At 38.5% G+C, this 23,927-nt stretch overlaps 1 protein-coding gene across 1 annotated transcript in view; it reads left to right on the top strand.

Moving 5' to 3' along the window:
- The window catches only part of LOC149016120 (mitogen-activated protein kinase kinase kinase 1-like), a 60,459-nt gene that overhangs the window by 22,138 nt on the left and 14,394 nt on the right, over window positions 1-23,927 (top strand). Inside the window, exons 4-7 of the mRNA XM_089157245.1 lie at window positions 3,176-3,330; window positions 7,259-7,331; window positions 7,420-7,479; window positions 11,180-11,290. Coding sequence (XP_089013371.1) covers window positions 3,176-3,330; window positions 7,259-7,331; window positions 7,420-7,479; window positions 11,180-11,290 — 399 coding nt within the window. The remainder of the gene's footprint in view (window positions 1-3,175; window positions 3,331-7,258; window positions 7,332-7,419; window positions 7,480-11,179; window positions 11,291-23,927) is intronic.

Raw genomic sequence — 23,927 nt, 5'->3', positions numbered from 1 at the left:
CTGGACACATAGGGGACAAGATCAGCTGAAGGAAGTAGGGACAGGTGTATAGAGAAGATTGGTGAGCAGTTACACCCAGTGTTGTCAAAGCATCTGCCTAGGCGGTTGAAGAACCGCTTAATTGACGTGCTTTTTTTTGCTGCTTTGTCGCCTTGTGTGCCTTATTGTCGCTTAGACACTAAAGCAACATTTTTTTTTTACATTTTGTACATAATATTTTTTTCTTAACTTTTTTTTTAAAATCAAAATTTATCTTTACAAGCCTTATATAATTTTAATAGCTAAGTCATTTCAGAATCGAGGCCCAAATTGCAAAGGAACTCAAAGGCAACAGAATGTGAAGCACGAGCCATATTCAACGTCGAGAATCAATGAATTATTAAATAGACAATGACTTGGAAATCGGAATAATGAGATCTATTACTTCATCATGTTGGCCCTATTAGTACATAGTCATTGTTATGATGCTTGATGAGATGAACTTATGTTTGTGTTCTTTTTTTGGATAAATTTTCAAAATTATGATTCTTAAATGCTTTCTTTTTTTGATGAATGTGACTATTGAATGTTTGTTTAGCTTATTATAGAAAGTAATATTAAAAAGTAGTCTAAAAATAGTTATATTGAATAATTTTGACCCAACAGCTTTGGTCGCCTTATTGCCACCTAGGCGCCGCTTTGTCGCCTTATCGCTTAGGTGGAGCCCCAATCGCTTTGGTCGCCTTGCTGCCTTCACAACCTTGGCCACACCCAAGGAGTGAGGTTTCAGTTCCAAAGCTGGTTTTTGACTTGGTCAAAAGCTGAAATCTTGAGATTTCGGTCGAAACCTGGTACATTTTGAGCAAGGTTTTGACTGAGGTTTCGGGGCATATATGGCGTCCATTTCATCTGATTTCTTGCCTCCTATCGATTTAAAGCATAATAAACACAATGAAAGTAGTAGTTTGCTAAAAAAATCCACTGAGAAGTTGTCATTCAAGTATACTATGAATTGCATATATGCATAGAATCATCATTATACATGAATTGTTGATAGAATGGTTACATAAACAACAAGTCAACAAAAAAAATTGACTAACTAAATCGAGTGATGGTGTCTCACATATATTAAGTTCAAGCCCATACATTATGTATACATATGTGTTTTTTCAAAATACATAATTTTAAAAAAAAAAAAAATAAAAAAAAATAAAAAAAGTTCTAACAACACAAATCATAGATCATAGTCCTAGATTATACATATATTAATTTGAAAGCAATACATGATCATTTAAGGCGTGAACAAAACAAAAATAAAAAGATGAAAAGTTTGGAACTATTGGGTAAGGCTCATACTTCACATTCTGTCGCCAACGGGCACGGGGCCCATGAATAGCTGTTGTGGAAAGGCAAAGGAGTTGTGGAAATTAAGTGAAAATGGGATAGAAATGAACAAAAACTAAGGAAAAACAAGTTGGAGTGTCGAAACCTAGCTGGGAAATAGAGGCGGATATGGTTGAAACTTGGAAAATATCATAGGTTTCGACTGAAAGCAGTGAGTTATATAAAAGAAATGGATCGAAACAGTTTTCGACCAGTTTCGGTCGAAATTTTGAAACATTGTACCGGGATGAAATTTGCCTAGTTTCATTTTGATTTTAAAAAATGTAGGCATTTCGATGGAAATTTTGAGGGCTTTGATCGAAATTTATTCCATGTCACACCCATGCAAACAAGAGCAGGTCTGGTATTTTGCAGGAAATGTGGTCCATGTGAAAAGGAGTGGAGAATGAGAGGCAGGTAGTTAGAAAGGTCACTGTTATATTGATGGTAAGGGGCAGTGGGGAAAATAATGATAGGTGAGAAGTGAGTAATAGGGCAAGCTGTGCTTGCTGTGGGAGAGCTTGGCTCTCCGATAGGTAGTAAGGAAAGGGTGTGAAGTAACGCAGGAGTTCTGGGCCAGTCTTTAGGATCTTAGATTAGGTTTCAGCAGCATTTTATGGTTGTTAGAATTCTGCAATTAGGGTTTTTGGTGAAATTCAACAAGGCAGCAACTGAGTTAGGGTTTTAGAGGCCTGCAGCAATCGGAGGAACTTCTAGACCCTGCGGTTGGATAACCAGGGCTTAGGGAATGTTTTAGGGTTGCTGTAGGGGTCTAATAGGTTCTGCTGAGGCTGAATTTGAAGTGATTTCAATTCTGTTTTTACTGTTTCTAATAGCAGAATTGAATTCTAGTGTAATTTCAGGTGAAGGTTAAAACTAGGGTTTAGATCTTAGGGTTTGGGCTCCAGTTAAGGTCGAAGGCTAGGGGAGGGAATAAGGAGTAATGGCTTTCTAGGGTTTGGAGAAAATCTCCGAGTGCCGCAAGCTTTTAGGGGAGAAAAGGGAAGATAGGAGACGGGAATAGAGGAAGGGAGGGGCTAGGGATGATGTTTACATGTTATTCACTGCCGGGATTGAAAACTTGATGAAGAAAATCACTACTTCTAGGTGCTGCAGCTTGAGGAAACCCTGGAGCTCCTCCATGCAAGTCATGGCTGCAACTCTTGTTCATAATTTTATTAATCAATCAGTTGATTTGAGTTAAAAGCCTAGATCTGTATTTATAACCTACTACAAGCGAATTCTTCTTGGACAACAACAAACTGAAGAGTCCCAAACTAACAACCAAGGGACTTCTACTTAGACTGAAACTCTTTTAGAACTTGACTAATAGGACTTCAATTAACAAGACAAGAACAAATAAGGACTCTCCACAATATTCTAGACTGAGCAAACTGACCGGGACTCGAACTAGGGGAAATGATGAAAATAACCCTGGTATAGTTTGGCTCCCCTGGATAATGCTACAAGATGGCTGCTGTCCTGGGCTCTTTTTTAAGCCTTCCTGGAATGCCCCTGGCTGGTTACATCAGGTTGTTCAGGTGTTAACACTTAGTCCCTTGTAATGCATCCTTGCTGTTATTGAAAGAATCCTTTTTAGTCTTCTATTCTACTCTCTATTGCTTGCTTATGCTGTGAACGTGGTGTGTGTGTGCTTGTGAGCGTGGTGTGATTCAGCTAAGGCAACCAGGGTCTTAACACTAGTATCTTTGTAGGTCTTATATATTTTGTTGCTCTGTTGTATACAACTAGTGGATTATGAGGCTTGTGCTGCATATTTATTATATATGTTTTTCCATGATGACTTTTGCAGCAAGAAGGAAAACTATACATATTTCTGGAGCTTGTAAAAGGTTCTCTAGTAGATGTATATCGAAAGTATCATCTTGGAGACTCCCAAGTTTCAGCCTACACGAGGCAGATCCTGAATGGTTTGAAGTATCTTCACGATCAAAATGTTGTTCACAGGTGTTGCAACTGGACTTTTTGACTTATTTTAAATGATTTATTTTGGTTAGAAGTATTAAATCATTGTTGCTTGTTCTTTCAGTAATAATCCTCAAGATGTTTTTCTTTTTTATTTAGGCTTTTGTGTAGGAAAATTGCCCCTCAAGACACTGCTTGTGCAGAAGCCTGCAGCACTTTATGTTCTTTTGTTTAGATACTGTGTTACATACTTAAATTTTTCTTATTTTGTGTGAGTTGTTGTAACACATGGAAATATGTATACGGTGCTTGATTATGCCATTGATAACAATAAGTATGTCTGTAGGATGTTACGGTCAGATTATCTGCCTTTGTTTCTCAAATGTTTCTCAAAATTTCCTTTTCTGAGAGGAATAGGTTAGATTTATCCCAGGGAACCATGCTTTGGTGGCTGGTTTTTATTCCTTGCTTCAATATCTGTTCTTTACGGCGTGCTGTAAAGTTTGGAAAGCTGAATATTCTGTCCTAGATTGGCCTACTTATTGCAGTTGGTATTGTAATGATTGGTTTGATACATTAAAATACTTTACAGGCCTCCATGTCCATGATAATGGATCTCTACCATTAATTTTTGATAGGCCTGGCAGTGGCAGAATATAGACTTTTGTTACCTCCCCCCCCCCCCCATCATGTTGTAGTATGGTTCAGGATATAGGAAGAAATAAAAGTTTTTTTTTTAAACTACTGGAGTTATTCAGGTCCATCTGCATTTAAGAAAGAAATAAGAACTGTGTCTAACTTTTCTAGAAAAAAATAACAACTGTAGAGAACTCTTAGTAGTAGAAATATTTCTACGTGCATCTGCAGCATGGAAATGCATCATGTATTAGTTTTAGTTGCTTGAGGAGTGTTCATTACATTTTTTTTGTTTGTGTGCCATCTGTTTGAATTGGAAGGTACATGTTGAATAGGCAGTGGTGGGTCCTGAATTAATTTCTGCAGATGTTACTTGTTGTTTGTTAACATACTGTATATTGAATTTCATCATTAGTTCATTACTAATAAAGATTTTGTGGCTACAAAATATTTTCACGTTATTCAGAATCTGAACTGTAATCTTAGGGGAGGGGTGAATTGGGTCGTGCAGAAAGTTAACCCAACTTGATTTCTTATAATACAATCTTAAAACGCTAATGGCTACTTAAGTAATTGCATGATAAATAGAGGAGATACAGAAATAAAAGAAGAATAGAGGGTGCAAGTGCAAGTACCATGGTAGAAGATCTCGCTCTCTCTCGAGATCTCGCCACCTTGAAAAAGAGAGATCTCGACCATCTCGGTGAGATCTCGGTCGAGATATACAACTTTTTGGCGTCAACTCGGTGGGTTTTAGAGTTCCAATTGGGTTGAAACTTGGTATTTAACTTATTTAAGGCATTTTGAACACGTTGGTGGCCTTGGATTTGTTACAAACAACCCTATGTATGATTTCTAAGTCTACCCATAGTGTGAAACCGAAATGTAGTAGGATTAGGGAATGCAATGTTATACAACATGTAATATAGAACCTTTAAGGCATATAAATGAAAAACAAGTATATCAAATATTCAAATGCATCAACTAACTTAAATGTTATAAAATTCCATCCATATGAGTATTACAATCTCAATCTCAATTTTCAAGAATAAAATAATTATACAACCATTAGAAGTTCTATATAAGTCATTAAATTATAAATTCATAAGTCAAGTAGAGAATGATTGATCTTCCTTGTTGTAGATGTGTTAAGAGTAGTTGCAAGTGAAAATTCAGCCAAAATCCACAAAAAAAAAGAAAAAATTGAGAGTTCCAGCGAGATCCAGGGCGAGATATGGCGAAATATGGCTAGATATAGCGAGATATGGTGAGACATGGCGAGATCTCGAGCGAGATATTCCAACTCGCTGCTCTCGCCCTCCATCTCGTCTCGCCAAGCCAAAAAAACGAGATATCTCGCGAGATCTCCCACCATGGGTGCAACACCAATTTGTTGTGGTTTAGCATGGCCTTAACACTGTCCTATGTGCTATGTCCACTTCCAAAGCCCCCAGCGGCTTGGAATTTCAGTAACACAATCTCTGTGCAGGGTTGGGGAAACAACCTCACTCAATGATCTCCTCGAGGTCAGACACACTCTTCTTGCATGGTTGCAGAAACACCGTACGTTGATCACCACCATGATCAAATCATGCAAGGATTGGGCCACAATCCTTCACAGGCAAAAATCTAAATTATCTCTTATGTAAGCAGATAGGTAGGTTGAAGCTCATATATGCTGACTCTGATGTTTTTGTAGACAGAAAAGTTACCTCTTATCTAGGGTAATAAAGTGCTTTTTTTTTCCCATAGGGAGTGTAACTTTCCTTTAATGTTGGCTACCTATCACCCTTCAAGAATTGCTTGCTACGAGTAGAGGTTGAATGCAACTCTATATGTGGAGATGAGTTTCTTTAAGTCATATTTGTTTGCTGTGGTCAAGATCTTTGTGTTTCTTCATGTGATATCTAAGGAAGCTTCAAGTCATGGTGACTGAAGTGATACAGATTGATTTCAGAAGGCTTTCAACAAGCTTGAAAGTCTAGATTTCTTCTTGACTACCTCCACCTTGCTGCAGAAAAATCTCTTGAAACCATTTTGCTAGAAGCCAGAACCCCAGATATGAAGATGGTTGATGTTGATCAAAATCTCATATATACTCATAGGAACAAGCCTCAAATTCACCCCAGCAAGGTTGTGGGATGCAACAGCTGTAAGAGGCAGCCTGGTTGGATGATGTGGGCTCAAAATCGGATTACATGAAGATATTATTCTTAGGGATTAGGAGCTTAGGTTGGTTTCTATTTTTTGTAGTTTTTATTTTAGTTATTTATGCACGTGGCTGCGTTATAAAGCCTAGTTCTAATTCTAGTTAGTCTCTATTTTCCACCAGATTCTATTGTCAGTAGTTACTGGGTTAATAGTTTCTAGTTTCAGTTTAGAGAGTTTCTATTTCTTGTAAAGATTCAGCCAAGCTTTAAATAGGCCCTTTTGTTGAAATAATAGGGAAGACTTTAATAGTTTTCTGGGTTAATAGTTTCTATTTTCAGTTTAGAGAGTTACTATTTCTTGTAAAGATTCAGCCAAGCTTTAAATAGGCCCTTTTGTTGAAATAATAGGGAAGAATTTAATAGTTTAGTGGGTTAATAGTTTCTATTTTCAGTTTAGAGAGTTTCTATTTCTTGTAAAGATTTAGCCAAGCTTTAAATAGGCCCTTTTGTTGAAATAATAGGGAAGACTTTAATAGTTTACTGGGTTAATAGTTTCTATTTTCAGTTTTTTGAGTGTCTATTTCTTGTAAAGATTTAGCCAAGCTTTAAATAGGTCCTTTCATCGAAATAATAGGGAAGACTTTTGGAGAAATTATTTTGGGGCCTTGTAGCCTCAGTAATGGAGTAAAATCCATGTTCATCAGCTGAGATGACTGTGGGTGAGAGGCCCTGGGCTGAGATAGCCCATCCCCCTACCCCTCTTCTTCTTCTATATCCACCTCTTATCTTTATCTATGTTATACTTTTCATATAAAAGTAAAACATAGGAGGAAAAGAAAAGGTTCTAGTTATTTAATTTTATCTTCATTATTGATCCCCTTTGCAATAGATCTCCTGCTGGTGTCTCCGTTCATGGTCAACTCTTGCATTAATGGTACTTCAGGTTCGGAGGCCAGGCAATGAATTTCTTTTCACTGTTTCCTTTTTTCACCCATTATTTCAATGGGTTGAACTGGTGGTTTAGAAGTTACTTGTTTTTCTAGCAATACATGTAAGGAAAATGTTTCTTGTTACCTCTTCCAGTTAGTTATGGTCAGGGTAGCTCTCTTTATTATATTATTATTATTATTATAATATATGGGTTAGATTAAATGATATCGTGAGCTTTTTGTCTCAACTCGCAGGGATATCAAATGTGCTAATATTTTGGTGCATACAAGTGGATCTGTGAAACTTGCAGATTTTGGGTTAGCCAAGGTATTTTTTTAGTAGCATTCTCATTATCTATAGATCTGGTTGCAATGTAAATGCCTTAATCTTATTTCATGGTTATGAACTTTCTTAGGCAATCAAATTAAATGACTTGAAATCCTGCAAGGGGACTGCATTCTGGATGGCTCCTGAGGTTTGTATGTTCTCTTGTAAGACTGTTTCATTATTTAGTTCTTGTTATAATATTATACAATGCCAATCCTTGAAAAGTACTCTTATATATTGGATTGCAGATGTTTGCTGCATTGTGGCCTTTTGATTCAGCTCCTTTGATTTTTATGCACCATTCCACCCCCAACACCACCCAAAAAAGAAGAAAAAAAAAAAAAAAAAAAAAAATGACAGAGAATCAGTCTTTTGAAGTTTTGATACATGAATATTGCCCCCAAAAATACAACTCCCACCAAACTCATAACTACAGTTCAGATGAATAATTATTGTCCTCTTTAGCTCCACTACACAATATTCTCATTACTTACTTTTCTGGTATTTTTAACTAATCATAAAAGAATTGCCTTCTAATGAATTGCAGCCATGCCCTTCAGTAGAGCTGTTACCCATTCTATTGACACCAATAAAGTGATAAAAAATATAGAAAAGTGTCCCAACCCTAAAAATACAGCTCCATCGCAGCAAACTCGTATCCACACAGTAATGTTCTCTTTGGCTTCATGACGTGAACCAAAATTCTCCCCTTGGCCGAAACCCTAAGTTAGGCCCAAAACCCATGCATAGGGGGAAGCCTCCCTAGGCTGGCTCAACCGTGCGGGGACAATTTTGTCCTTATCCCCCCTAGACTAATTAATCCTCGAATTTCAGCATAGTTAATTAGGTTTCAATTCCAGTATGAGTCTTTAGTTTTTTTTTTAATTCCAGCATGTGTCAATTAGAATCTTTAGTTAATTAGGATTTTAGTTTCAACATGTGTCAATTAGATCTTTTATCATTTGGTCAGTTGTGATTAAATGTAATGGCAATATGGGATCCTAATCTATAAAGGAGCCCCACTTAGGGCTAGAGTCTTCTAGTAGGCTATATAAATAGCCATTCTTCCTTTATAATTCTTCAAGTCTGATTATTTGAATAAGAATATTGAGTTTGAGGACCGTGGTTACTGTTTGAGGGGGCCACCACAGATTTTCAGTCAAGTTTCTTCTTCAAAGATCAACAAACTCTGTTGAACACTTGTCTTCCAGAAATTCCAGCAAGCTCCAAGTAAGTACAGCTAGCCCTAGCCGCTCTCCCTTCTCTCCCTCTTCATTGCAGGTCATCTCCGCCCTTTCCCCTTCAACCACAGCAACCCCAAGCCCTGCAAGACCTTCAGCCACCCTCCTCTGTTCTGTGCAACATTCCCAGCCCCATTACTGTCCCCGCGTAACCCTAATTCTCCCCCTTTCCCTTGCTGCCATACTCTTGCTGCATCATTCTCCAGGCCCTACAACACCCCAGCCCCTTCCCTCACCCCCTACGATCTCCCCTAGGCCCTCCCCTACCCCTTCCCTAACCTACTATACCCCCCTCTAAGACCCTCTCGGCCCTCTCTCTCTGTCTCTTCTTCCTTACGGCAGCAGCAGCACCTCTCCCCTATTAGGTCCCTAATTCTCACCCCCTTACGACCCCTTTCCCTCCTAGTTGGATCGCATATCACTCCACATCCCATCCTTACCCTTAATTCCATCTAAAGTCTAAAACCCTAACACTTCTAAAAATTCTGCAATTCATCTTCAACCTCTAGACCTAAACCCTAGTTCAATATAAACCAACAACCACACTCCAAACCCACTTAAGATTAGCATCTCCTACACCTACATCACTTCTCCTTCAAAATCCTAACCCTAGTTGACTTCCCTAAGAGTCCCACTCCAAGTAGGAAGCCTCCAACTAAACCTAAAACCTTTAGGATTAAACCTGAAATTACAAAATAACAAAAACAGCCCCACTCCTAACCTAGACGAAACCCTGAGACATAGTCTCTAGACCCTACCTGTTAAATCTGGATCTGAAATTATCATTGCTGCAAGGTTTCAAGTTCAAAACCCTCAAGCCCTTTAACTCCAAGCCTGGCTGAATTCTTCTAGGTCTTCATCTAACCCTTGTGATCCCTAAAACCATCCTAAACATCCCTAATGTTAGACTTATTTGCTGGAAGATTCTGGGCAGCCCTTAATTTTAGGGAAATCATCAGAAAACCCTAACCCTAAAATTGGGTTTTACATCACTCCACCATACAATCTCATTCTTTGCTCTTGTACTTTAACTTCTTCTAATCAGATTAAACATTTTTAAATCTTATTTAGGGAAGTTGTCCCCTTGAAAAAATAGATTCGTTATAGGATTATATGTTCTAAACACCAAAAAATTATCTCAACTACTTAACTTGCCCCTCTTGCCCCACTCGTCACATTTGTAGTTAACAAAATTACTTTAATCAGATAAAATTTTGGTACAGAAAAACCTGGACAAAACTAAAGTTGTTTTAAAAAATGCAGAAAAAAATCATTTTTGATTAGGAGTTCATGGATAAGTTGGGTTTAAAAAGTGGACATAAAAAATTTGGTCATTGAGAATAGTCTGTAAATAATTTTGGAACTGAATAATTTTTTTCGGGTAAGGTAATTTTTTATACAAAAGATTCTACAAAAACAAAGCAAAAGTTTAATAACTCTGCAGTCTGTTCAACTATCTATGGAAATTTCAAGAAAAGAGTCTACTCTTGTGTTCTGAATATTTAATGTAGAAAAACAATTTCTTGGATTAATCTAATTCCTACCTTCTCTTGTAATCAATTCTCTATTTGGGGCCAAAATTTCTCTGAAATTATAAGTTGGTGAAACAAATTGAACTCCAATTTTTGTTTTTGTTAATTCTAAATCCAAATTTGTTAACCATGCTCGCAAGTCAAAACCCATTTTTTATGTTTGCAGTGTCCAACACTGGCATTAACTGCAGTACTCGCTTGCCTCTCAATCATTCAATTTTTTTCTTCTGAATTCTCCTTCACTACCTATTTTCGATAAATATTCTATCAGATGATCCTGATTTCGAGGTATCAAAAATAAACTAGGAGAGCTCCTTGTAAGGTCAATCTCCACTTTATTCGTCATGCAAAACTCCAATTGCTTTCATCTTAAGCCAAAAATCTCACCTTTTCCCCTGGAATGTGATGAATTTTATGCACATCCTTTTTCACGCTTCCCTGCTGGATGCTTCAGTTGAGCTATCTGATCTCATATTCTTTTCAGAACCTCATATGTAGCAGCTGTCTCCTTTTTCTGTTATCCCTCTGTCTTTGCTAATTCTCAACAACCATTTCCCCAACAAAAGCCACATTCCCCCAACCTCCCCCTGTCATGTGCACATGAACGAAAAAGAAAAACTTAAACCGTTGAAATGAACCTCAATTCTCATTGCGCAGCGACTCACTGTGGTATCTTAATTATCATCCTTTCATTTTATATAATGTGTAACTTTCATTTTACCTTCCAGCAGAGTAGGAAGCCAAAATTTGACACTGCAAAAAGTTCAGAACCATGAACCTTCTTGATTCCCCCCCCCTCTTTTTTAGTGGTCATGTTTCCCTGAAGGAAGCTCCATCAACATCAGTTTGCATTTAATATTTTTTTAAAATCTTCTATAAACTTTGTTTATACTCTGGATAGAATGTGGGCCACTGGGAGTATACATTTGTTGAATGCTGGTGGGAATCGGGCCCTGGGTCCCTCTGTAATAAGCATTATCACTTGCCAGCTGATCTTGCTGGAGCAGTTGAGTGAAATGCTTGAAGTTCACACATTTTGTGTGCTATGTTCCTTATGTCAAGTGTGCAAATGCAGGTTATTAATCGGAAGATGCATGGCTATGGAATTGCGGCCGATATATGGAGCCTTGGTTGCACTGTCCTAGAGATGCTTACACGTGTGCCACCTTATTCTCCTTTAGAGCCGGTGCGGGAGGATCTCTTTTATGTTCCATGTTATCTCCCTATTTAAGTTTTATCCTTTTTTTTTTGCTTTTTATTTCTGTCTGCCCTTATTTTGACTTATTGGTCCATAAATTACGCATGCAATAATCACTTATTCTGAAGAGCGGAGGAAATGATACAGGAAAAAATGACAAAATAGGAAAAGTGCAATCGGATGGATATTGAAACCCCTGAAAGTGCTGATCAACTCCAATAAATTGATAAATCTCATACACTGCTCAATTACCTTTCTTGGGTCTAGATCTTTTTGATGTGGTAAGGAAGTGGCTGTATCATTTTGACATAAATTGAAACCAACTCCGTGCTCAAACTCCTCTTTGGTATAGCGCCAATAAAGCCCAAAAAGCCTGTCAGTGAATATGGAATATGGAATAGCACAATTATCGGTTGTCAAGCAGTACCCAAACCCGGACTGAGAAGACCATTAGGCTAGATTTTGTGGCGTTTCCAAAGTTTCTAATTCCAGATAACCTTGAGTTGGCTGATAAAACTTAATAGGGGACAGAAAAGTTGGAGGAGGATAACCGAGGACGAAGGGCAGATGGGAAGAAACAGAATTGCAGGAAGGAGGGAAGAGAAATGAATTGGAAGAAAAGGAAGAGGGTTGGGTTGGGTTGGGGGGGAGCTCAAAAACTTATTTCATTCTTCTCTATTCCATGCAACTAAATGATAATTACACGAGTATTTAAAGATTAATTAGGAGACTCCTAATCCTAGTATGATATAGATCAAAAGCCCATAGTACCCTTAGGAAGAAGCCCCAAATTCAGCTTGGCAAGATTGTGTGATGCAACTGCTGTGAGAAGCAGCCTTGTCTGATGATGTGGCAAGTTTTTGTTGGTTCAATGGAGCATGAATTATGGAGGAAAAAAGTCCCAAAACACTGTTGATGACACTGTTCTCGACTTCACGTGGACAGTGTCGTAGCCCTTATTTAGCACAGTGGTAATATTCATAGAGGATTTGCGGGGCCCAGGATTATATTACAGAAGATTTTATTCTTGGGTAATTTAGGAGCTTAGTTTGGTTTCTTAGTTATATATGTGCCTTAATATACAACCTAGTACTTTCTATTTCTAGTTAGTTTCTATTTTTCATAAGATTCTATTGTCACTAGTTACCTAGTGTAAGCTTTAGCCAGTGCTATAGAGAGGCCCTTTCATTGGAATGATAGGGAAAATATTTGGAGAAATTGATTGGTCTGTGGCCGAGTAGCCAATTATGGAGTAAAATCCATATTCAACAGTTGAGGTAGCTGTGGGTGAGAGACCCAGGGCTAAGATAGCCCATTCCCCTAGCTCCCTTCTTCTTATCATTTTCTGTGTTTCTCTTTCATATATATAAAGAGAATGGAAAAGGAAAAAAATAAAGATTCCAATTATTTAATTTTGTATTCATTATTGTATTGATCTTGGTCCCAATTGATCTTCCACTGGTTTCTCCGCTTCCAGGTAACTCTTGCTTCAAAATAACTCAGATCCTTTATAAAAACCAAAACAGTATTCTAAAATAAGAATTACAAAATGAACTTGATGAATATACCTAAAAAAAAAATTAAATATCCTATTAATTTTAAATTTAATTGCAGCTGGTTCATCTCCATCTGCATACCCAAATGGGTTTGGACTGGTCCAAGGCTGTGCTGCACCAAACCTTACTCCATGTTGAACCTTTCGAATTAGCTCTTGAGTCTTGGGTGGCAAGGAGTGATTTTCTTGCGTCTAGGTTCGAGAGAAGTGTATATAAGAATGCCAAATCCCTTATCTAGTTTCACAGGGCAGCTGAAGAATGTTAAGGGGATGCATATATCTTGGAATAAGGAGGTGGTGAGGAATGTTCATTCTAGGGTTAAAACTTAAAAGAAAAGTTGCAATTCATTTGGATTTCTCTTAATTCAGAGTCAATTGTACATCCTCTTAGTGAGCAATTGGCTTGTGATTAAGGTTAACTACATGGAAGGAGGCATATTTTAATATGTAGGATTGATTAGTGGTTAAGATTGGGAGACCACGATAAGGGGTTCTTCCATAAAGCTTTCAGTTTGTAAGGTGAATTTCTGTCATATTTAAGAGTTTGTGAGAAGAGATGATTTGACTTCTCAAGACCTACTATTATAAAAGGTGACATGATCCCCTATTATCCTTTCTGGCCCTGATGGTTACAGTGCTTTCTTCTTCAAGAGCACATGGAACATTGTATATACAGAGTCAAGATCATGTTACAGCCATGCAGTGGTTCTTTAACTCATACATGCCCCTGCTAGTGAACTCTGCCTTTATCTCTTATCCTCAAATCTGATAATATTGGGGGTTTTAGTGGATATGGACTACTGCATTGTGCAGTTTACTTACCAGTTTAGTGAACTCTGCCTTTATATCTCTTATCCTCAAATCTGATAATATTGGGGGTTTTAGTGGATATGGACTACTGCATTGTGCAGTTTACTTACCAGTTTAGTGAACTCTGCCTTTATTTCTCTTATCCTCAAATCTGATAATATTGGGGGTTTTAGTGGATATGAACTACTACATTGGTGGTCTTGTTTTGCCTCTGAATCAATCTGCCTTTATTTAAGGAAGATACGTTGCTGATAACATTCTGGTTTGCCATGGTTGTTGGAGGACTATCTTGTAAGAATTCTCTCCCTTTGACCGTACCTAAGATTTATTTACACAAATCGCTTAGATGAAGTTATCTTTTCCACAAGGTGGAGGCTATGCAATTTCCCAACAGATTTTTGGGTGGGTGAAACAATGTTTGATGACCCCTATGTTTTATTCTTCTTAGTGGAAACCCTTCAAGATACTTTTCTAGTAAGAGGGTAATTAGGAAAGGAGACCCTCTTTCCTAGCTAACTTTTCACCCTAACAATGAAGGAGGGTAATTACCCAAGATGACCCTCTTTCCCAGCTAACTTTTCACCCTAACAATGAAAACCCTATCCATGCTGTTGAAACAGGAAGTGGGAGACGGAGGGTGCATCTTGTTTCTAGATGCAAGCCCATCTTTATTTCTCATCTAGTGTTCGTAGGTGATATGATGGTGTTTACTAGCATAGGCTTTGCTTCTCTTGCTTTTTCATCTAGTATTTGTTGATGATTTTTATGGTGTTTAGTAGGCAGACATTGCTTCTATGACAGCAGTGATGGAGACTCTTTGAGTCTTGACTACATTTTCCTCAGCCTCTGGACTTAAGGTTAAGTATGCCAAGTATTCAAGTACTATTGGAGGGGTAAATTCCATGACTGAGGAACTGAAGAATCTTGGATCCCCAGTGATTTCAGGGAAATAGGTTAGGAGGCTTGAAATCAAGATTTCTTTCTTTTGCTGGGTGTCTTCAGCTTACCCTTTCCCTCCTCCAAGGAATTACATCTACTGTTCCTGATTATTTGGTCTGCCAGGCCATCTGATAAAAAATATTGGAATTGATGTCCTTTAATTTTTTGTGGTCGGAGCTGCCCTGGGATAGGAAAACTTATTACATTTCTGGGATAAAATCTGCAAACCAAAAAGGAGGGTTGCTTAGGGGCACAGTATATTGAGGAAATGTCATTGGGATTTTCAGGCAGATTTGGTGGGTGGATTCCAAACTCTCTGGGCGAAATTGATTCAACACAGAAATTAGAGAATGGCTTCTGGGTTTGCAAAAGATGTTCAAATGCAGTGACAATATAGCTCTTTTTGTTCAACATTTAATTGGAAATGGGCTCTCTTCTCTGTGGCTTTACCTGTGGCGTCCTGTAGGTATCCTTCTTAATAGATATGGACACCCCATCAGATATGACGTTGGATCTACAAGATTGGCATTTTGGTTGTTGGTAATTGGAAACCTAGCCCCCCCACTCCCCTGGACCTTCTTGGTCTGGCTTTGGGACTGCTCTGGTGGAACTCAATGACATAATGATGGGAGAATATATATCAAGTGGATGGCCTTGTCAACTAGGTCCTCCTGTACACAATCTGTCTGAAACATTGTAAGAACACCCTCTGTAGAAGTGATTAGGCTGAGTCAGTATGCTTTCTTGTTAGTATTCCTAGACATATGGTGACTGCTTGACATTGTTAGTAGATAATCTCCCCATGAAGGACCAGTTAAGAAAATGCAAGGTCTTTGCACTATATATATCTTCTCTCGTGCCAAGGTTGAGGGATTAATTTTTGAGTGCTTATTCACAAAAAAAATATGGAGAGATTTAGAATTTAGAGTTTGTGCTCTCCTTCTTGAAGGCCTGGAACTGGTATCCTTTTAGAAGCTAGGTGGGTCAGCAAGATGTTCAAGGGGGGATTTCAATCAGGAAAATTACGAAGATGGCATTTTGTGAATCAATTGTACATATTCAGGTGGCATCTTGTGCAACGATTGCACATATTCGGGTGCATTTTTTGCAATGATTGCACGTATTCAGTAGGAGAGAAACTTTCTATCAGATTTAGTTGAAGATAGTGCTTGCATTCTTAGGGATATCTAAGCAAATGTTGACTGCTGCAGAGATGATATTTCAAGGGGGTTGCTCTCTGACAGGATCCCTTTTTAGGAAGTCAATCCAATGGATTGAGAAAGTACTATTACATCAAACTGATTCTTTTGCCAGAGTTAATTCTCTTCTTGTTTTTTATTCTTGATGTGCTTGGGGATTTGTTATCCCTGTACTTCTAGTTGTTGGGTTTTATATTGGTTTTTGGATCATGTCCTTAGTCTTCCAAAGATGCCTGGTTTGTGTAGCTATTTCTCCTTTTTTTTTCAGTAAATCGATTAACAGGCGACATCTAAGGTACCTGATATTTCAAGAAATTACAGGCGTACAGCCAATATTCCCAACATTTCTTGAAATATGTTTGGGATACCTAAATCAAGATGTTTCTTTTATTCCCAGTTTTACCCTTATGTATCAAAGTGTACTTAACTTGGCGGGCCTTGGCGCAATGGTTGGTGGACTACAATTGATGGCGAGGTCAAGGCATCAAAACAGCCTCCCAGCAAAAATTGTTGGGAAAATTGCCCCCCCAACCGCGATTCTGCTTGTGCAGAAGCCATTGGCACCGGATTCACCTTATTGAAATGTACTTGACTTCCCAGTTGATCTCTCACATGCAGAATCCTTGCTCACCCAAAATTTTCTGGGAAAAAAATGGGGCACGGTCCCTTCCAGTCTCCCACCTCTTATCTTCCTCTACTCCCCATCTTCTGTCCCCATCTCCCCCGATTCCATGTCTCCCGCCTGTCAACCCCACATTCACTGTTCTCACCACTTCTCAGCTTGCTTCCCTTGTTCCTGCTCCATCTCCCACATCTTATTTTCATTTCTCCTGCCCTAATGTAACCCAATGTCTGGATTAGTTCCTCCAGGATCTTTTCCTCAATTTTCATCTTGCTCTAGCTGTCTACTCTTCTGATTTTTATTTTCTGTCCTTCCGGTCTCTGTTTAGTGAACTCGCAGTAGAAGAGAGCTGCAGAATTCTGCAACTCACAGAACAGGGGACGATGGGAATTTGGGGATTTTTGGGTTGCTGCAATGCAGGGAGAGGGATCACAGGTCAGAGAGGAAGGGAAGGATGGGCTACGATAGGGTTGGTGGAGGGCAGGAATGTGACTTATCTAGGATCGCACGGCTTTGGGGAAGATGAGACTTCTGAAATTGCTGGAGCAGGGGCTCAATTCCAGCCGCAGGCCTCCACTTTGGGACCCACGACTCTTCTCAAGTCTATTCTTTCAATCATAAATTTTATTCATAGAAAAACTGACTGCATTACATGACTCAATTGTAATGTATAGAAAGGGGCTAAGACTCCTACATGAACTCTTCTAAAGAAAACCAACTACTTCTAATTACTTGACTACTAACTAATTAACTAATAGAAACCCAACTAACTTCAATTACTTGACCATTAAGTAATTAACTAACTTACCACTCAAACTAAAACTCTCAAATAACATTTAAACTGGAACTCTAATTAACAGAATAAAAGTAGAAAAGGGCTCCAAAGTCCAAACAAAATAGTTGGACTAATTCCAGCTAAACAGGACTCAATGCATGTGGTGGGTGATGACAAAAATTACCTTCTGTTTGTTTGGCCCCCGTGGGTTTGCAGCAAACACTGGTGGGCTTGGGCCCTCTTTTGGTCCCTTTGGGCTGTCTCTGACTGGTTACATCATGCCCTTATCTCCCACCTCTCATCTTCCTTACAAACTTTCCCCTCTAAACTCATCGGAGAAAGAAATCTGGTTGAGAGAATGGTTTCACTACCAGTTTAGCTCGTCCAACCAATGTAGTGGTTTGCTACTCCCAATATACAACTATGTTCAAGTAGCACTGATGTAACCATGGATCAAGGGTTAAGGGTAAAACTGTAATTTCCCTAGATTTGTGGCTGCCCAGGAAATTCCAGCTAAAAGTAGTGGGCATTTAGGGTTTCCAAAGCACTCTGAACCTGCTGAAGATGAATTTTAGATCCGAATTCTTTGAAGTCTGAAGTTCAGATTTGAATTTTGAACTCAAACTCAGAATTAGGGTTAGCACTGATTTGGCTAGGGTTAGGATTGGGGAATGGGTTGCTATCCTGCAGATCAGAACTACTGATGTTACTATTCTGCAGTTCAGAAACTGTTTCGGAGATGTAGGGGCTGAGGTTGGGTGTTTTAGGGTTTTCTGCAATTTCTCAAAATTCTTCAGATTCACTTGAAAAGGATTAAGTGCAGAAAATTTTAAAATCCAGAAAATAGGGCTATTTGAAAAACTAAGAGTAGGGATGGGGTCTAGAGGGCCCTACAACTCTAATGATGGGAGAATCAAATAAAATAAAGCAGGGAATAACAGTTTCCTAATGGGGTGGGGATTTGGATGCCTTGGGGTAGGGGAGCTTGTAGGTGTGAGGGGGAGGTAGGGGAGGGGCTGGGTAGTTGTGAGGGATAGGGGAAGGCCCTAGGGAAGTCGAAGGACCTCGAGGCGGCTGCTGGAATGAGGCAGCAGTAATAGGGGAAGGGTGCACAAGGCAGGGGAGGGGAAGAAGAAGGCTGTGGACAAGAGGGGGAGGTGGGGAATGGTCTGTGACTTACTTGGCTTGCTGGACTTGATGATGGAAGCTTCACAACTTGAATGTATACTTGCTTGAATGCTGGGATTAACTTAAGAGCTCTCTAAAAAATAACTGCAGGGTCCCCCTCAAAGGAACCCTTTCACTTAGGCAATTCACAAACAGTTTCTTAATTCATCAAATCTGAAAAATAACATTGCATAAAAGGCTATGTATAGCATAAAACAAAAAAAAAATGACTTGGCTTGGGGTTTCTTAAGAATAAGGATTCCAACTCTAGACCAAAACTCTTTAAAGGGAATGCAATTACTATGAGATTGCAACCCTTAGTTTGGAATCTCTTACAGACACTTAACTTGGGACTCAAACAAACAAAATAGAACTCTTAAGCAAAATAAACTCCTAAAAGATAAGATCCCCTTTGGATAAAGAATCTTATCTATCCACAACTAACTAAACTCATCTTAAAATGGAATTTAACTGTCAAACTACTAACTCAAATAGAAAAACAAGCATAGATCCATAACCCTTGGATCGAGGGGAATCTATCCATACCCATATTGACCCCTTAAAAGGGGCTGGAAAATGACCAAAATACGCTTGGGGGGGGGGGGGTATTCAGCCAGCTTGGTTTGGCCCTTTTGGATCTGGATTTTGGGCCCAAAATAGGAGGGTCTCTATGTTCACATCAAGTACAGTAGGATGCAATTGTTTACTAAAATTTGAGCCCTGGTCACCACTCACCATCGATTATAAGCCTTGTTAGTTTGATGAAGATAGCCAACCTGCATTTGACTCAAGCAGGTCTATCATATTATTTTTCGTAGGAACTTATAATGCTTATCGAAGCATAGGTAATTAGGTATATACGATCCAAATAGGTAGTTATTTGCTTATATATGGATAATGTGTAAGTTAATAAAATACAAATACAAAAACATTTACTAAAATGTGTTAGCCCTAAATAAATGTTTGTCTTTGTTATGACAACCAAACAGTTGGCACCGTGCGGTACAAAAGAATGCTCGAAACAACATAAAGGAAATCAGTTGTTGGCACTTTCAAACGCGTTACAACGTCGCTTTCCTTGAGACTATATTCGCCCTCACCATTGTGTGCATTTAGATTACAACGAATAGTCTCTCAGGATACAAGAAAGCCCAACAAGAATGTTGATATCAGAATTTGTTATGCATTGCCAAATTTGAACATAGAGTATTTATAGAGAAATATCTGTTTGTTTTGTGAATTAGGGGGTACCCATTCGTCAGAATGGTACCTATTCTATAAGTTCATGACTCTATACAGATAGGTACCTCCTTGTATAAACATATCCGTCACGGCCAATTTTGAGCTGTCAGATCGTTCAGCCACACGATCCGATGGTCCAGATTGATAAGATGTTTTGATAAGGATACACCTTGAGAATGGGTAGATTTTTGTTGCTCAACAGTTGGATTTTAGATTCCAGTGGGTCAACCTCTACCAACCTTGATTGACTGTTGACTAAAATAAATGGTCTAGATTAGATCTCGCTTGAAGCAATGTAAGTGTGCAATGTGCAAGTGCGTGTGCCAAAAGCGCCTAAACAACCTATTGCCCACGTTGCGCGTGTGCGCTTGGACGGTTAACCATTGTTGCTTGTACACCGCACACACGCATAAACATGTCCTATTATCATAAACTAGGATAATAGGAAATACCTATTAATTAACTCAGAATCGAACTCCTTGGTATCTGATGTGGGACTAAACATAAATAGTTAATATAAGAATAAAAGGCACTTCATTTAATTAATTTCAAAACCCATGAAATATGTATATCCATTATATTTAAAAATATTTGAACAATCTCCCACCATTTTGAATATAATGGAGCTCTCACAAAGCAGCCTTAGAAATCAAATGCATAAATGAAAGGTGTCTTTAGACTTGAACCTTCACTTAGTGAAACTCATCAAACCAATTAGAAGTACCCAATAGATAAATCCTTGGACTGTGTATCCATTGGTGACAAGCCGGGTGCATCTCACACACTTGACTTCTTCTCAATAAGTACTCTAATAAGCCGACTCGTATAAAGGTCATGTGTCTACATCCCGGTATCATGAGTGCCTTAGAGCTTAAGCCCAAAGTCTCCATGTTTGAAGTATGATTAAGGTTTCCTAATTGGAGTAGACTCCTCTTTTAGTTATGCTTCTATTCTATTTGCTTTGTATTTCCTTATCCTGCTCAGAGTAGGATTTACTCAGATTGTAACTATAAATACCCCATTGGGGCCTATGAATGAAAATAACCTTCTGAGCAATTATTTCTCCAAACTCCAACATGGCATCAAAGCCTAATATTTGATGAGGGAAGAAGAGGGAACTAGAGAAACTTTCTTTCTCTTGATTTCCCTCGCTGCCGCTGCCAATATCCTCTCCGCCGCTGCCGCTACTGATCTCTTGATTTCACTCGCTGCCGCTACCGCTGATCTTCAACTCAGCATCCATCGCTTCCAGCTGTTGGCCTTTTTTTCCCATTCCCATCGCCTTCCAGCAGCAGGTCTTTTTGGAATCGCAAGAGCAGCAAGTTTTTTTCTTTCCTATTCTTGCAATCGCTTCTTTTGGAATTGCAAGAGCAGCCGGACCTTTGCTTTTTTTTAGGAATCGTAGGATCAAGCTGCCTTCCAGAAGCAGAATCCACATGCTAGACCACCTCAATCGGCAACACTTGCTATTGTAATATCATTTTGCAGGCGCTTTATTTCTGTGTTCCTTTCCGTGAACAATTGCTAGAGTACTATGCAAGCAGCAAAAACCAGGGAGATGCAGAAGAGAATCTATTGACATGCTTGGCAGATTTATATACTCAGATAAGTTCTTCTTCTTCCTTACCATTAAAGACCTCTGAAAACCCCGTGATAGCATAACCTGAAAACCAGATATCTAAAAACCACATCGCCTCTTCAACTTGCAACCTAACCCATCGCCTTCTTCCTCCATCTAGAACCATCGAACCTCCTTTCTTCTTCTTTTTGTGAAATTCGCACCATCGCAGAATTTCTTTTTATTTCTTATTCTTCTGATTCTTTTTTCTTTTTTTCTCTCTTCTGAAACCATCGACAGTTTTTTTTTCTGCAACCATTGCAGAATTTTCTGCAACTTCTGTAACTATCGTAGAACCATCGTAAGCCCATCGCAAATCCATCCCAAGACTCATCAAAAACTCATTCCTTATCCAAGACTCATCTTTGCTCTTCTCTTCCATCTTTTTTTCTGGTTCCGCCTCCTTTTCTTCTTTTGAAATGAGAACTCAAAAAAAAAAAAAAAAAAAAAAAAAAAAAAGAAAAAAAAACCTGTTATAAACCCTTGAACCATCCTGAACCAAGTGAAATAAAACCATTGAACCATTGAACCGATGAACCCATCGCTCCAACCCAATCTGAACCTTTAAGTCCTATGATTTCTATTTTTTTCCTTATCCTTTTGTAACTTGAAATAACACATTATCTCCTCAAATTCTATTTTTTTTCCTTTTAGAGAGTCATTTTGTAAATTTGAATATCTCTTGGGGGCTTTATTGAGAATTTGAATATTTATAGGGAGTTAATTGTGAATTATCATATTTCCATGGTAATGATTTTTTTCTTTACCTTTTTTTTTATCCATACCTTTTCATGATACTTTCATCTTACCATTACAATTTCTTCATTTCCAAGTTTCCCCATTGGAATTTCCTTTGTTATTGTTCTTCCACGTGTAAAGCTGCACGTGAGGGGGAGATTGAAGATGTCTACAATTCAATGCCTTTCATGTAGACTTCCTTATGTAGAATTTGATCTTTGTTACCTTTGAGAGTTTGTCCCGTACCTTTGCAATCTTCCACTTTGGAGATCTAACATTGCTATAGAGCTATGCTATCTTTTTTACTGTGAGGAACTTGATCTCTGTTAACCTTGGGGATTTGCCCCTTAACTTGACATCTTCCCTTCGGAGATCTAACCTTGCAAAAGATTTGTCGTTTGACCTTTGCAGAACTTGATCTCTATTAACTTTGGAGATTGTCACTTATCTTGACAAATTTTCCCCTACCTTTGGAGATTGTCCCTTGGCAAACTTTCCCTTTAAAGATCTAACATTGATACAAATCAAAACTTTCACTTTGGCTGTTTTACCCTAGCAATTGTTACCCCAAAAATATATTTTCCCTCAGATTTGCGCAGACATAAAGTTGTAATAAAGATGAGGACAAAGCAAATGGAAGTCTATAAAGCAGACATAATCTATACGCTATTAATGAAGTTTGAAGATCAAATTGTAGATGTTTACCTGGACAGATGTTTTATACTCTTCTGGTCAAGTTGGGCATGTGTGATATCCATGCCTCAACTTGAGGGGGAGTGTTGGAAGTATGATTAAGGTTTCCTAATTGGAGTAGACTCCTCTTTTAGTTATGCTTCTATTCTATTTGCTTTGTATTTCCTTATCCTACTCATAGTAGGATTTACTCAGATTGTAACTATAAATACCCCATTGAGGCCTATGAATGAAAATAACCTTCTGAGCAATTATTTCTCCAAACTCCAACACTCCACAAAAGCGGCCTTGCTTCACGCACTCACTTAGGTAGACTTATCAAAGATGCCTTGTAACACAACACCTTAACATAAATTGTTATAAGTCTATTAAGAGTAACAACTCACTCTCTACCTCAACAAATTACAAGAACCAAGCACTTACCCTTGGGATGGTTACAATATCTAGTCCTTGCAGACCACTTCATATAAGGTACTTTACTCTTTGAACATAATTTGATATTTCAAGTATTGGGACGAGTTTTACCCATTGATGATCTTAGAACATGTGTTTGAGACCCATCCCTCCAGCAGTATTGTGTACCAAATAACTAGCAAGACCTTTTGTTAGTGGATCTGCCAAATTTTGGCTTGATCTCACGAAATCGATGGTAATCACTCCATCAGTAATTAACTGTCTCATATAACTATGTATTAGTCCAATCTGTCTAGACTTTCCATTATAGATCTGATTATATGGTCTAGCCAATTTGGCTTTATTGTCACAAAGTATCAACATTGGTTACATAGGTCTTGGCCATATTGAAATTTCTATTAACAAATTCCTGAGCCACTCCGCTTCTTTACCACTAGAAGCCAACGTTACTAACTCTGCTGCCATAATGGAATCAACAATACAAGTCTGTTGTTTAGAGCCCCAAGGTATTACACCCCCCACTAAGAGTGAATATCCAACCACTTGTGGGTGAGTGGTCCTTGCTCTTTGCCATCCAACTAGCATCTATGAAGCCTTCCAGATAAGTAGCATAATTAGTACAACCTATGCCATAGTTCACTGTCCACTTAAGGTATCTCAAAACCTTGAAAATTGCTTTCCAATGTAAATTACTAGTTACCTGTATACCTACTAATTTCCTCACAAAAAATGTTATGCCTGGTCTTGTACATTTTATGGCATACATGAGACAACCTATGTCACTAACATACTATGTTTGTGACATTGCTCTTCCATTATGTGGTACTAAGTTGATGCTAGAGTCAATAGGGGT

Source organism: Hakea prostrata, chromosome 5 (assembly GCF_041222555.1).
Source record: "Hakea prostrata isolate BN-2017 chromosome 5, UWA_Hpros_2, whole genome shotgun sequence".
Taxonomy (NCBI): domain Eukaryota; kingdom Viridiplantae; phylum Streptophyta; class Magnoliopsida; order Proteales; family Proteaceae; genus Hakea; species Hakea prostrata.
This window is presented reverse-complemented; position numbering and strand designations above follow the sequence as displayed.